The sequence below is a fragment of the Cajanus cajan genome, chromosome 6 (assembly GCF_000230855.2).
Source record: "Cajanus cajan strain Asha chromosome 6, NIPB_CcT2T_4, whole genome shotgun sequence".
Lineage (NCBI taxonomy): Eukaryota > Viridiplantae > Streptophyta > Magnoliopsida > Fabales > Fabaceae > Cajanus > Cajanus cajan.
Genome location: NC_138522.1, coordinates 60,717,474 through 60,731,751, shown reverse-complemented (window position 1 = coordinate 60,731,751; position 14,278 = coordinate 60,717,474). Strand labels below are relative to the sequence as shown.

Here is a 14,278-nt window from a genome sequence, read left to right as displayed (position 1 = left end):
TTACAAAAACAAATAAAGCACTTGTGCTTGGGAATTAATGAAGAATAGTTTGCATGATGTGAAAAATAAACAGTGAACATACGCATCACATCTACCAGAATGGCAATGAGGTGCACACGTGAGTTGTGATATAAGCATCTTGTTACCACAAGAGATGGTGTTGAATTTGCACGTGAACCTCGTATCAAGGTTAAAGAAGTAGATATTAATGTGGGAGCATAAAACCAACATACAAGAAGTTGTCATATGATTATATATAAAAACGCCAAGGGCAATGACTATAGACTTCGATACCATTTTGAAATAACTTAAAAGTCCAAGCAACATAGGTGAAGAAAATGAAGGTTGTGTAAAAGGTGTGTTTTTTAGATTGGAGTTTTAGTGGTTTGAAGAGTTTTAACACTGATGTGAGGGGTTACGACACATTCCATGGTAAGCAAATTAAGTGGGTAAAGAATGATATAAGGTTAAGCTAGAGCAAAATGCAAAGAAAACGAGTGTACATGAGAGATATATATTATTATGGGTGGAATAAAGTACGAAAGAGCTTCCAAAACTTTCGATGAAGAACACATTTGCAATAAGGTATTTAAGAATGGAAAATAATTAAGAATTGAAATTCTCAATTATATATTACAGTGGTGGAATAGATTGGCCATGCATAGCATATATTGTGATTGAAAACAAGGATCGGAAATATTAATTAGGCGTTGATCGAATAGTGTGGGTGACTCTTATCAACTTTTGATTAATTTGATTTGGATTATTGCAAAGTCATCCATCGATCATTTTAACCATTTCTTGTTTAGGCCTTTAGGCATGTATCAGCTGGAATAGGAACTTGGGGAGTGCAACTTGATTTATTAGTCATTCATGGCATTTTGTAACTAATAGACTCTTTCGAAATTATAATCTTACTAGCTAAATTGTAATACATATAATATTTTTACTTTTTGTATAGTGAAATTTAGTTAATATGTTTTACTATATTCTCTAGTTAAGTTGATGGTAAAATTCAAAGTTCACATGATTTATAATAGCAACATAGTGAAATGTATGATATCTAACTTGGTCATTTTGTCCTATTAGATCTTAAAATACAATGTAAATAGGCTCATCATCGTTTTAAAAAGTAAAAGGTTCAAATTAGACAAAAAAATAAAGATTATGTACTCTTAATATAACAAAAAAATTGAAAAAGAAAGTAGAAGAAGTTTGCATCTCAACAACTTTCAATTATTGAAGCCTGTGATATGGAAGAAAACAAAGAACTTGAGAGAAGTTTACATGCTGAAAATGACGAGTCACTCTCATCGTTACCTAAAAGAAGTGGTAATGAGGAATAGCCCAAATCCATATTAGATTTTGGTTGAATAAGCTAAGTTCTTCTACTTGACCAATTCATTTGTGCATATAGTTGAACATGTGACAAAGATTTATATTGCATATCATGTTGTCCTTTATCAATTTGTTGGGGGAAAAGCTTACAAAGTCTGAAGTTGTTTAAGAACTCCAAATTACTAAATGAATTCTCTTGGATCTTTGCAATTCCCCTTATATAAAACAAAAACGACCTCCATCAATTCACTTCTAAATAACCCCAAACTTCAGAAATTGTTACCATCTCTTGATGAATTATTTGTTGTACTTATGCTAGAGAAAAAGGTAAAAATAGATGTGAGGGCTAAAATTTGTTTGGTTGGTGTCACTTATATAGTATCCGACAACGATTGAAATCTAAAATTTTAAGAGATTTTCTTTTGAATGAGAATGATATACACCTAACCAATAATGAATTGACTATGACTAGGATAAAATAAGTTTTATTAGTCAATTTTTGTTAGTTATTAAATTAATTAAATAATTACTGAAATTGAATAATAATCGATAAAGATACCTATAAGAAAAGTGAAATCAATCTCTAGATATTTTATCTTCAATTTTACAATATTTTTAATTTGCTTCATTTATCATTAAACTTATCAATTAAAAAAACCTAAAAAATTATTTATGTATCTTTATGCAAATATCTTTAACATGTTTTGTTTGATGAACATTAAATTAGATTTTTTTCTTCGGTACAAGGGAAATTAAAAAAAATACAGAAAAGTAAACAAATTAAGCTATCAAACAAAGCCAAAACTAAAACCGATGCAACCTCATGCATGCAAGATCACATGGGTTTCAAAATATATAAAACTAAGAGCTCTAGTATGCTATTAGGAAGGCTAAACCAGTGCAGGTCCCAATCCGTTATTGATCTACTCCAGTTAGCAAGCCTAAGAAGGTTTACTAGTTCCTTGGTGAAAATTCAGAATACTGCGCCATGTGTAGGAATGGTTATGTGACCTTTTGAGAGCAAGAATGGAGTAATCTCTCAAGTATTTGTGCTTTAAGAAGTTTACCCATGGAGTCTCCGACTTATCAATAAATTTTCAAATAAGTTTTTCCGGTAAAGCAATCTTTGTATGACGGGATTCGCGAATACCTAATCCGCCATTTATCTTAGTTATTAATAAAAAAAAGTAAATTAATTAGTTTTTGCGCAAATACATATAGATTCGATAATTGAACTTATGTATATTTTATTATTTGCGACAATTAACATGCTTGTCAAATATCTAACACATATGTAGTCATTCAAAACTTTTAATTTATGAAGTTATAAAAATTAATTTCAATTGATTAAAAGATTAATTATGATTTGAATATATATATATATATATATATATATATATATTATCACTTTATTTAATGTTAATTATAATTTGTTTAGTGTTACTTAGAGCAATTTAAAAAAAATTACTAGATGTTCTTACCAGAAATCTGCTGTAGAGTTGATCCGCCAGGTAAGATCGGTGAGCCTCCTTCACGGGTACGCTGGTGCTCCAAGATGGGGGTGGCACCTGCAAAAGAGACTCCGATGTTAAAGTTAGTGTTTGTGGGAGTATGAGTCTCGTATAAATAATGCACGTACCTTTGTGTGAATTAGGGTTGTGTTGGGCCTTGGGCCTGAGATCTGTTATGATCTGATTAGATAGTAGATCTCGTCTGGAGCGAGATCCCCGAGATCAGTTATGATCTGATTAGATTGCGGATCTCATCTTGAGCGAGATCTCCGAGATCAGTTATGATCTGATTAGATTGCGGATCTCATCTGGAGCGAGATCTCCGAGATCAGTTATGATCTGATTAGATTGCGGATCTCGCTTAGGCCGAGATCTCCCAGTGCGTGCCCGAGGTTATTCCACGCTGTGATACCGAGCTCGAGCTCGGCATGGCAGTACGGATAGTACATTAGCCCCCCGAGCTCCGAAGACCGTAGGTCGAGGAGTTAAGTCCGAGCTCGTCAAGTGGCTGTGGCCCTTCGCGTACATCTGCCTGTCGAGATGCCATGTGTCATAGTCGTCACCTCGTTCCCATAACGCGTGGGCAGCGCGACGACAAGATTGTATTTTTATTTGTTTTGATGGCGTGGCCTTTTTGGGCCGATGTGGTGTTCCGATGTCTATGTTTCATGGTCGAGCTAAGGAGCTCAGCAATAATGAGCTTACAGCTTGGTTAGGCTGGTAAACCTTTGACCGAGTCAGCAGTTTGGTGAAGGACAAGTCGATAACTCGGTTGGCCAGTACACTTGCCCCCCAAGCACCGAGTGATGTAAGAGCAAAGGGGCTTTTGAGGAGTTCCCAAATTTGTTGTTTGAAGGTTCAAATTCGACCTTGTTAAGTAGATGTGATCTCAAGGTTCGGACTCGACCTTGGCATAATAAGGTTCGTACTCGACCTTGGTTAAGAAAATGTAATCTCAAGGTTCGGACTCGACCTCGGCATAACAAGGTTCGAATTCGACCTTGGTTAAGAAAATGTAATCTCAAGGTTCGGACTCGACCTCGGCATAACAAGGTTCGAATTCGACCTTGGTTAAGAAAATGTAATCTCAAGGTTCGGACTCGACCTCGGCATAACAAGGTTCGAATTCGACCTTGGTTAAGAAAATGTAATCTCAAGGTTCGGACTCGACCTCGGCATAACAAGGTTCGAATTCGACCTTGGTTAAGAAAATGCAATCTCGAGGTTCGGACTCGACCTCGGCAAAACAAGGTTCGTACTCGACCTTGGTTAAGAAAATGCAATCTCAAGGTTCGGACTCGACCTCGGCATAACAAGGTTCGTACTCGACCTTGGTTAAGAAAATGTAATCTCAAGGTTCGGACTCGACCTTGGCATAACAAGGTTCGTACTCGACCTTGGTTAAGAAAATGCAATCTCGAGGTTCGGACTCGACCTCGGCATAACAAGGTTCGAATTCGACCTTGGTTAAGAAAATGTAATCTCAAGGTTCGGACTCGACCTCGGCATAACAAGGTTCGAATTCGACCTTGGTTAAGAAAATGCAATCTCGAGGTTCGGACTCGACCTCGGCAAAACAAGGTTCGTACTCGACCTTGGTTAAGAAAATGCAATCTCAAGGTTCGGACTCGACCTCGGCATAACAAGGTTCGTACTCGACCTTGGTTAAGAAAATGTAATCTCAAGGTTCGGACTCGACCTTGGCATAACAAGGTTTGAACTCGACCTTGGTGAAGAAAATGCAATATCGAGGTTCGGACTCGACCTCGGCATAACAAGGTTCGTACTCGACCTTGGTTAAGAAAATGTAATCTCAAGGTTTGGACTCGACCTTGGCATAAAAAGGTTCGTACTCGACCTTGGTTAAGAAAATGAAATCTCGAGGTTCGGACTCGACCTCGGCATAACAAGGTTCGTACTCGACCTTGGTTAAGAAAATATAATCTCAAGGTTCGAACTTGACCTTGGCATAACAAGGTTCATACTCGACCTTGGTTAAGAAAATGTAATCTCAAGGTTCGGACTCAACGTTGGCATAACAAGGTTCGAAATCGACCTTGGTTAAGAAAATGCAATCTCGAGGTTCGGACTCGACCTCGGCATAACAAGGTTCGTACTCGACCTTGGTTAAGAAAATGTAATCTCAAGATTCGGACTCGACTTTGGCATAACAAGGTTCGTACTCGACCTTGGTTAAGAAAATGTAATCTCAAGGTTCGGACTCGACCTTGGCATAACAAGGTTCGAAATCGACCTTGGTTAAGAAAATGCAATCTCGAGGTTTGGACTCGACCTCGGCATAACAAGGTTCGAATTCGACCTTGGTTAAGAAAATGTAATCTCAAGGTTCGGACTCGACCTTGGCATAACAAGGTTCGAAATCGACCTTGGTTAAGAAAATGCAATCTCGAGATTTGGAATCAACCTCGGCATAACAAGGTTCGAATTCGACCTTGGTTAAGAAAATGCAATCTCGAGGTTCGGACTCGACCTCGGCATAACAAGGTTCGTACTCGACCTTGGTTAAGAAAATGCAATCTCGAGGTTCGGACTCGACCTCGGCATAACAAGGTTCGTACTCGACCTTGGTTAAGAAAATGCAATCTCAAGGTTCGGACTCGACCTCGACATAACAAGGTTCGTACTCGACCTTGGTTAAGAAAATGTAATCTCAAGGTTCGGACTTGACCTTGGCATATCAAGGTTCGAACTCGACCTTGGTTAATAAAATGTGATCTCGAGGTTCGGACTCGACCTCAGAATAACAAGGTTCGAACTCGACCTTGGTTAAGAAAATGTGATCTCGAGGTTCGGACTCGACCTCGGCATAACAAGGTTCGAACTCGACCTTGGTTAATAAAATGAGATCTCAAGGTTCGGACTCGACCTCGGCATAACAAGGTTCGAACTCGACCTTGGTTAAGAAAATGTGATCTCAAGGTTCGGACTCGACCTTGGTTAAGAAAATGTGATCTCAAGGTTCGGACTCGACCTTGGCATATCAAGGTTCGAACTCGACCTTGGTTAATAAAATGTGATCTCAAGGTTCGGACTCGACCTCGGAATAACAAGGTTCGAACTCGACCTTGGTGAAGAAAATGTGATCTCAAGGTTCGGACTCGACCTCGGCATAACAAGGTTCGAACTCGACCTTGGTTAAGAAAATGTGATCTCGAGGTTCGGACTCGACCTCGGCATAACAAGGTTCGAACTCGACCTTGATTAAGAAAATGTGATCTCGAGGTTCGGACTCGACCTCGGTTAATAAAATGAGATCTCGAGGTTCAGACTCGGCCTCGGCAAGTCATCACGATTAATGTGCCAATACCAAAAATGTATGGGAATAGAGTTGTTTTGTTGATTATTTTTTAGGTGTGCCTCGTTAAAACCTTCCTTGGCCAAAAACCCTTTTCCTTAGTGGGAAAAAAGGCTGAGGAGGAAAAAGAGTACGTCACCTGGATTTACAAGTTAAGAGAAATAAAATTTGAGGTGGGTGACATTCCAAGTTCGGAATTTCCCTTCGGAGGGGTCTATTCTTGCCTCTCTCACCCCACCAAACAAGGTCGCCAACTTTAAATGTTTGTGGCCTGACCTTGGTCTTGTTTTCCTTGTGGTTTTTGCGAACCTGGTCACGAAAAGCAGAGTGCTCTTCCATCTGTATGTACCTGGCAGCTCGGGCACGAAGTTCGTCCATATCAGCGAGAGCTCGGCGACACAGGCTGTCCACAAAAGGTCCCGGCTTGAGCACCATGAGCATGGTGTGTAGGGCGACCTCGGGATTCAAGTTGCGAATCTTCACCGAGATGCCTGCAAAACGTTCCATGAACGTCCGTAGTGGTTCGTCGTCGCCCTGTCTGAGGCTGGCCAGAGCAGCCAACGTTACGAGGTGAGGTCGACTCGTTGCATACTGCACCGTGAATCGTCTGACCAGAGTGTTGAAGCTGTCAATTGACTCGGCAGGTAGCTGGGTATACCAGTTGAGTGCGGCCCCTTTGAGCGAGGTCAGAAAAACCCTACACAAGATAGCATCATTGTTAGTGTAGAGGTTTACCTGGGTCGTATACAGGTCAATATGTTCATCGGGGTCCGTCGTGCCATCATAGCGATCAAGGTGGAGAGGCTTCCATCTGCGGGGGAGTGGAGTCTCCATGATGCCATCCACAAAAAGATGACTGCAGAAAGTTTCTTGACCCTCTGTGACATGAGTGGGGGCCCTACTGACATCCTGAGTCGACTTGTGCGTCGGTGCATGAGACCGATGCGTGGCAGGTCGTGGAGTCGGTGCTCTGGTCGTAGTTCGGGGTTTAGAAACCGAATGCCCTTCGTCCTCATTCAGGTTACTCTGCAGAGGGGGTTGATCTGAGGGACGCCGAGGGAGTTGGGCACGAATGCGCTCGTTCTCGGCGCGTAGTGCCGCTAGGTCGGCTTCATTAGCAGTGCGCATTGCTGCTAGATCAGTTTCGTGCTTGGCACGCATGCTTTGTAGGTCGGCGGCGTGTTGTTGCCGCATCTGTTCGACCTGGTCGATCAGCCTCCTAAACGTTGCTGCGTCACTATCCATGGTAGTTGAGTGATCCAGGTCGTCTGTTGCGCGTCTGTTGTGGCTTCTGGTGAAAACCATATAGGTGGCCGATAAGAGCTGTCTTGATCGGCCCCACGGTGGGCGCCAAATATTCTTACCGAAAATCTGCTGTAGAGCTGATCCGCCAGGTAAGATCGGTGAGCCTCCTTCACGGGTACGCTAGTGCTCCAAGATGGGGGTGGTACCTGCAAAAGAGACTCCGATGCTAAAGTTAGTATTTGTGGGAGTATGAGTCTCGTATAAATAATGCACGTACCTTTGTGTGAATTAGGGTTGTGTTGGACCTTGGGCCTAAGATCTATTATGATCTGATTAGATAGTAGATCTCGTCTGGAGCGAGATCCCCGAGATCAGTTATGATCTGATTAGATTGCGGATCTCATCTTGAGCGAGATCTCCGAGATCAGTTATGATCTGATTAGATTGCGGATCTCATTTGGAGCGAGATCTCCGAGATCAGTTATGATCTGATTAGATTGTGGATCTCGCTTAGGCCGAGATCTCCCAGTGCATGCCCGAGGTTATTCCACGCTGTGATACCGAGCTCGAGCTCGGCATGGCAGTACGGATAGTACACTAGATAATCAAATAAAAAATCTAAACACTGTTTTATTATTCTTTTGCTGTTAAAAATATTTTTTATTTGAATATTCAATTAAAAAAATTAAATAAGAAAAAAGTAGTGTGCAATAAATTATTTAAATTTGAGGTAGTATAGTTATTTAAACTTTGTGTAATTAATTAATTCACTTAAATGTTCATTGGTTATCAACTTTCACATGTAATTTTCTAATTAATTATTCTAAGAACTAAAATAAAAAAAAAAACAGAGTCTTTAATAATATATATTTGAAATATCTAAATTTTTAGTTTATTGATAACAAAAATATAAACTAATGCGTAAAAGAATCATTAAGATTGATCTAGTGGTAGGAATTGAGATAATATGTAAAAGATTTTAAGTTCAAACTCTAATATTGTCTTTGTGATTCTAATGGATCAAATAGAAAAAAATAATTCATAAAATATGAATACAAAAAAATTTAAGGCTTTTAAAAATAATTTTAATTGATAAAATAATTTTTTTTTAGTAAACATGTCATTAATTGGTACAAAATATCTATCATTTATGTGAATAATTAATTTATCTTTGTCGAGGAATCTAACTAGTAAGATTTCCCATTTTAACCATTTTTTGTCCACAATACTCAAACTCAATATTTTATTTAAAGAAATTCAGTCGGGTCACACTATCACTTGAACCAATAACTTGTTAGTAATTGACAAAAGATTTATTATTATTTGAATACACATTTATACTAGTATATTTAGCATGTGTAATGTACAAGTTAAATGATTATTATATATAACTAAAATTTAAAATAAAAAATGTATATAAATAAATATTATATTTAAATATATAAATTATATTTAAAATTTGAATAACTGTATTTTTTAAATATATAAAATATATTTTAGATTGATGAAAATAATTTTTATTGTAACACGCGATTATTTTAATTTTTTGATAAATTATTTTTAAAAAAGTAAAATTTAATTTATAAATATTTGTGATAGATAAAAATTAAACTAGATATAAAGTTGAAATAATTTCTAAAAATACTCTTGTCAAAGAAAACACCTAAAAATATTCTCACATAAGATAGTCATTTGTGTTTTTTATTTATTTATGAGGGTTAATGAATAAATACTCAATTTGATCTTTGAAAGATGGTAGATGTGATTGATAAGTGTGTAAAAGATTTTTTTTTATCACATATGGGTTCCTAAATTTTAAAACTATTATGCAAGTTAGTCATTTTGTTATACTCAGTTACTAACTTTGTTAGTCTCATGATTAGTCAGTAGTTAATTGTCACGTTGATATGTATTCTCTTTTTGAGTTGATTATTTTTTTTCCTAATCACTTAATATGAACCACAATGTAACCCAACAAAAAAATGAAATGTTAGACCATTAAGAGGAAAGAAAAAATAGAAACATCAATAACATAATTATAATATCCTTGGCAAAGGACAAATGAAAAAAAAGATACTTGAGTTTCTAGTTGTTCGTAAAACTTTCAACAAAAACATGTTTTCACAGTAACAGAGAGAACTATTATCACTTAGTTCTTTCCTATTTCTACTAGAAAAGTTTTGTGATCCATAATTAAATATAATAAAATTATTAATATTCAATTGTCGCATTCTTATTTAAGATATTTTAGAACGACCACTTATTTTACAAAATCTAACTACAAGAAATCTTACAAAATCCAATAACCTTCCATTTTAACCAGAACATCCATGACCACGATATTTAAACATGATAAAGTGTCTATTATTGGTTGAAAAGTTTCAGAACCTTACATTATGGTCCATATGAGGTTATTAGGAGAGAGAACATGCAATTGAGATAAAGAATAAGTGTCAACTTGACACTTATCTGTTGACTATTTAAGAAACTAACAAAGTTAGTAATTAAATATAACGAAATGACTAACTTGTATAATGGAATTTAACTTTATGGACCTAGATGTCACAAAAATTCTTTCATAAACCTATTGGTCACCTCTATTATATATCTTTTAGACATTAAATTGAATTTTTACTCGAGGGTTAATACGCTAATTATAAATTTTGAGTACCAACTAAAATAATTTTTGTAAAACGAAAGAGTTTTGATTGGATAATTAAATCGCATATTTGACCTCTTTATAATGTCTATTTTGTAATATTAGTCTCCTTATTTTCAATTATATAATTTTGGTTCTCTTATCAAATATGCATACTTTTTTTTTTGTAACTACAATATTAGTATGAAATATATATCTACTATCGTTAAAATCCTATACAACTTGATCAAGGGATAAGTTATTATCGTCTGCATCAACCAATGTTAATAGTGAATATTCATCTATTGATAATTAAAACAGTAATGTTGAACATGAAGTTTCAAGAAATAATAGTTTAAAAAATAAGTTTTTTTTTTCTAAGATGGGATTTACAAAATTAAATGATGTTAACAACTTTCTTAATCAAATTGAATTAGTTTTATATTGTTATTACTTTTATTCACAAGCAGAAAGAGCATTATTAAACACAATTTAGTCATTTCACTAATCTAAAAAAATTATTAATATTGGAATTCATAATTAAAGATCATTTAATTACAAATTAAGTTCTAATTACATTTAATTAAGAGAACTAATTACTTATATTTAATTGTCTTAAGTGCACATAAAGTTTGGCCGTGTAATTTGCTGCCGACTAACTTTAACTTTACTATCTTATTATCCTATGCTTCACCTTTTAATCTGCAAAATATTTTTCAATATTTGAGAAGGGATTAAATTATATAATTATTGATTTGAGTGATATGATACTTGATTTCTTTAACAAATAGATTCGAATTTATATATAAAAAAATATTATTAAAAGAAATAATTCATTAAAAATAATTAATCAAATTTTCAATAAAAATTAGTAATTGGTAAGTTAGTATTGTAATTTTTATTATTTTTATTAATAGATTATTGGTCCGAATAATACTAAATTTGGTCCAATAACATGATTATTAAAATAAATATTAAAATTTCTTTTATTTAAATTATATATACATAAATTTATATTAATCCAAAATTATTTTATATCTTATTGATATAAATCAAAATTAGTGAAATATGTATTTTTAAAATATAATAAAATATTAATATTTTTTATATTCAATTTTAATAAAATTTAATATAAATAATTAAAAACAGTATAAAATAATAATACAATGCTTATTCACTTTTTTTTTAAAGATAAAAAATATTATAAAAATACTTAATTTACTCACCTTTAATATAGCTCGTACATTTTTATTTTTAAAATTTACTTAAATTTTAGTATTAGTAAAACTCGGAACAAAAGTTTCTGCTAGTAGTATATGTTAACAAAAAAAAAAAAAAAAGTAAAAATTGTAAAGATTTGAAAAGCATGGAATGATATCCCACATAAATTGGCATAGTGGTTAGAAGATTTGAAAAGCATTATATGATATCGGAGTGGTAAGTCATAAATAAAGCCACCAACCACCACCGTCCTCTTTAACTCTCAACTGTCCATTTAAGAATAATCAGCAGTCTTCATTCTTCATTTCATCCCATTTGTTGAAGGGTTAGACTTGAGAGCTCTACAAATATAGTAGTTTGTTTATGTTATGTAAAGTAACCAAATACACATAAAGTGTTTGTGTTTGTGTTTGTGTTTGTGTTTGTGGTGAAAGCATAAACGATTATGTCCAACTCCAGGGTAACTCTGAACTCAAAACTAACGGTTGTGTCAAGCAAGCCCGTTAGTTCGGGTAAGGTTCATGCCCTATCCGCGCTGGACCAAGCCATGGCTTCCCACACTCTCCACGTCATTTTCTACTACGAGAATGAGGACAAGTGGTTTGAGTCCTTCGATTTGGACCCGCTGAGGGAATCCTTGTGTGAGGTTCTGACTCTGAGCCCAACTTTGACGGGCCGGTTGGGCCCAGGGGTGGATGGTGGCTGGGAGGTTAAGTGTAACGATGCGGGCGTGAGGGTCATAAAGGCCACGGTGGATGCCACCCTTCATCAATGGCTCAGATCTGCCTCTGGATCGGAGGAGAAGCTTCTCGTTGCTTGGGATCATATGCCTCCTCATCACGATCCTTCCACATGGCCACCCTTCCGAATTCAGGTACCCTATCACTCCCACGCTCACATTGAAGTGCTAATAACGAAGCATTCAACACATTTTTTTATTGATTATAAAATACAAAATAATAGGACTACATAAAGATTCATAAATAGAGTGAGAGTTATTTATTTTTTTCGATTTGAAATACTTGACACTAGACACTCTTGGTCATACTATTTATGAGAAATACAAAAGGTATTGATTTAACAATATGGATCTCATTTTATTTCTTTATTTGGAGTCCTCTTATTAGCCATCAGAAGAATGTTGCTATATATGGTAGAAATTAGGTAATTGATGATACTGATAGAAATAGATTGATTGGTACGTTGCAGATAAACAGCTTCGAAGGAGGAGGTGTGGCCATAGGGCTAAGTTGTACTCACATGCTGGCAGACCTAACTTTCTTAGCCTCCTTCTTCGAGTCATGGACCCAAGTTCACCGCCACGTGCCCATCACCCACCCCACTCGAGTCGCTCCACTCCCAAATCACGCGCTCCCACACGCAGAGTCTCCATCTCCAACAAACGCAACCCTTCCCACAGCCACCTTCAAGTTTCCCGGTTCAGCCATTAAGCAACGCCTCTCCGACCTCCGCCACACGTGTCCCAACGCCACCCCCTTCGACCTCCTCGCCGCTGTGTTCTGGACGCGCATAAAAAGCGACGGCCACATAACCTTGTGCACCGACTTCAGGGCGAAAGAGTCGCTTCCTCTTGGCTACTTGGGCAACGCCATGCGTTTCTCAAGGGTCTCGCGGAAAGTGGAGGGAGAAGAACTGGGGCATGTGGTGAGTGCTGTGCATGCCCACTTGGAGGAGGAAAGTGAGGGAGGGAGTAACTACGAGTATGGGGCTGAGTTAACATGCGTTTGCATGGAGCACTTGCTGACCCGTGAGGGAGACCAAACCTCGTCGTTGCTCTATGCGCCCTCGTTTTGCGCTGACGAGAAGCCGCTTCATGTTTCGTGCCGCGTGGGGAATGTGGGGAGTGGTGGTTTGATCCTCGTCATGCCTTCGAGAGAAGGAGGCTTTTCAAGAACCGTGACCGTGACGCTGCCGGAAGAGGAGGAACTCGCTAAACTAATCAAAGATGAAGTCATATTGGAATTGGAGCCAGCCATGGTTCTTTCTGGATCTCTCCAAGGACAAAGTTGATTTTCTTTTTTCAAATCACAACATGTTTGTGGGAGTCAAAATAATTGTTTTATGTTGTTTGGTTGATGGAAACGCCTCAAGGCTAATAAAAAATCTCTTTCAATAATCATTGACAAAGGAAATTTTTTTTTAAAAAAGTGTGAGATATATAAGCAAAATTATAATTGTAATATCATTATAAATATATATTATTTTTAAGAAAACCTCGTTCTTTTTATCTAACTAAATTATATATTTTTTTATTTCTGTCTATCCAAACAAAACAAATATTTATTTATTTTTTGCTAATTCTCTTTTGTTTCTTGTTTTTTTCTCACTTTTTTACTAAGTAATTTTTTTTTTTGTTGAAAATTTGGATTCACTTCTCTTGAAATCTATTTAAATGATACACTACAACATTTGTTATTTATGGCAACAATAAAAAAACGTTGTTGAAAGCCAAAAAACCGTTCCTAAAAGTTTAGGGAACGGTTTGGCAACGGTTTTTCAAGCGTGGATTTATCAACCGTTGCCTATTTCAATATGCAACGGTTTTTTGGCTTGTGCCCACGATGTCAAAAAAACCGTTACCTAAACTTCCAAGAACGGTTTTCATGATCTTCAGTGGCAACGGTTTTTTTTTTAATTTAAGGCAACATTATTAATTTTTAAAGAACAGTTTTAGAAATGTAGTCTATTTTTATAGGCAACACTTTTATGACCGTTGCTAGTGGCATCAGGGAATATTTTTTTAAGGTTGTCAATGAGATAATATAGGTAACAATTTAGACTAAATTTAAGCTACAATTTTGTAAATAGTGTCTAAATAAACACCCAACGTTGTCTAAATTTAAAAATTTAGACTAAATTTAACATTTTTTTAATGTTGTCTAAAATATTGTCTAAATTTTACTTTATCCTGTGAAATCATATATATGTAATACGCACCTATAATTATGATACAAATAGTATATTAAACAACTCATATTAATAAGAAGA

General features: G+C 36.1%; 1 protein-coding gene across 1 annotated transcript; it reads left to right on the top strand.

The window, feature by feature from the left end:
* The first annotated feature begins 11,567 nt into the window (after window positions 1-11,567).
* Window positions 11,568-13,409, top strand: LOC109797282 (protein ECERIFERUM 26-like). The gene is made up of 2 exons (XM_020357267.3): window positions 11,568-12,143; window positions 12,479-13,409. Exons 1-2 carry the CDS (start codon window positions 11,715-11,717, stop codon window positions 13,298-13,300), a joined length of 1,251 nt encoding a protein of 416 aa, XP_020212856.1. The 5' UTR covers window positions 11,568-11,714; the 3' UTR covers window positions 13,301-13,409.
* Window positions 13,410-14,278: the final 869 nt, after the last annotated feature.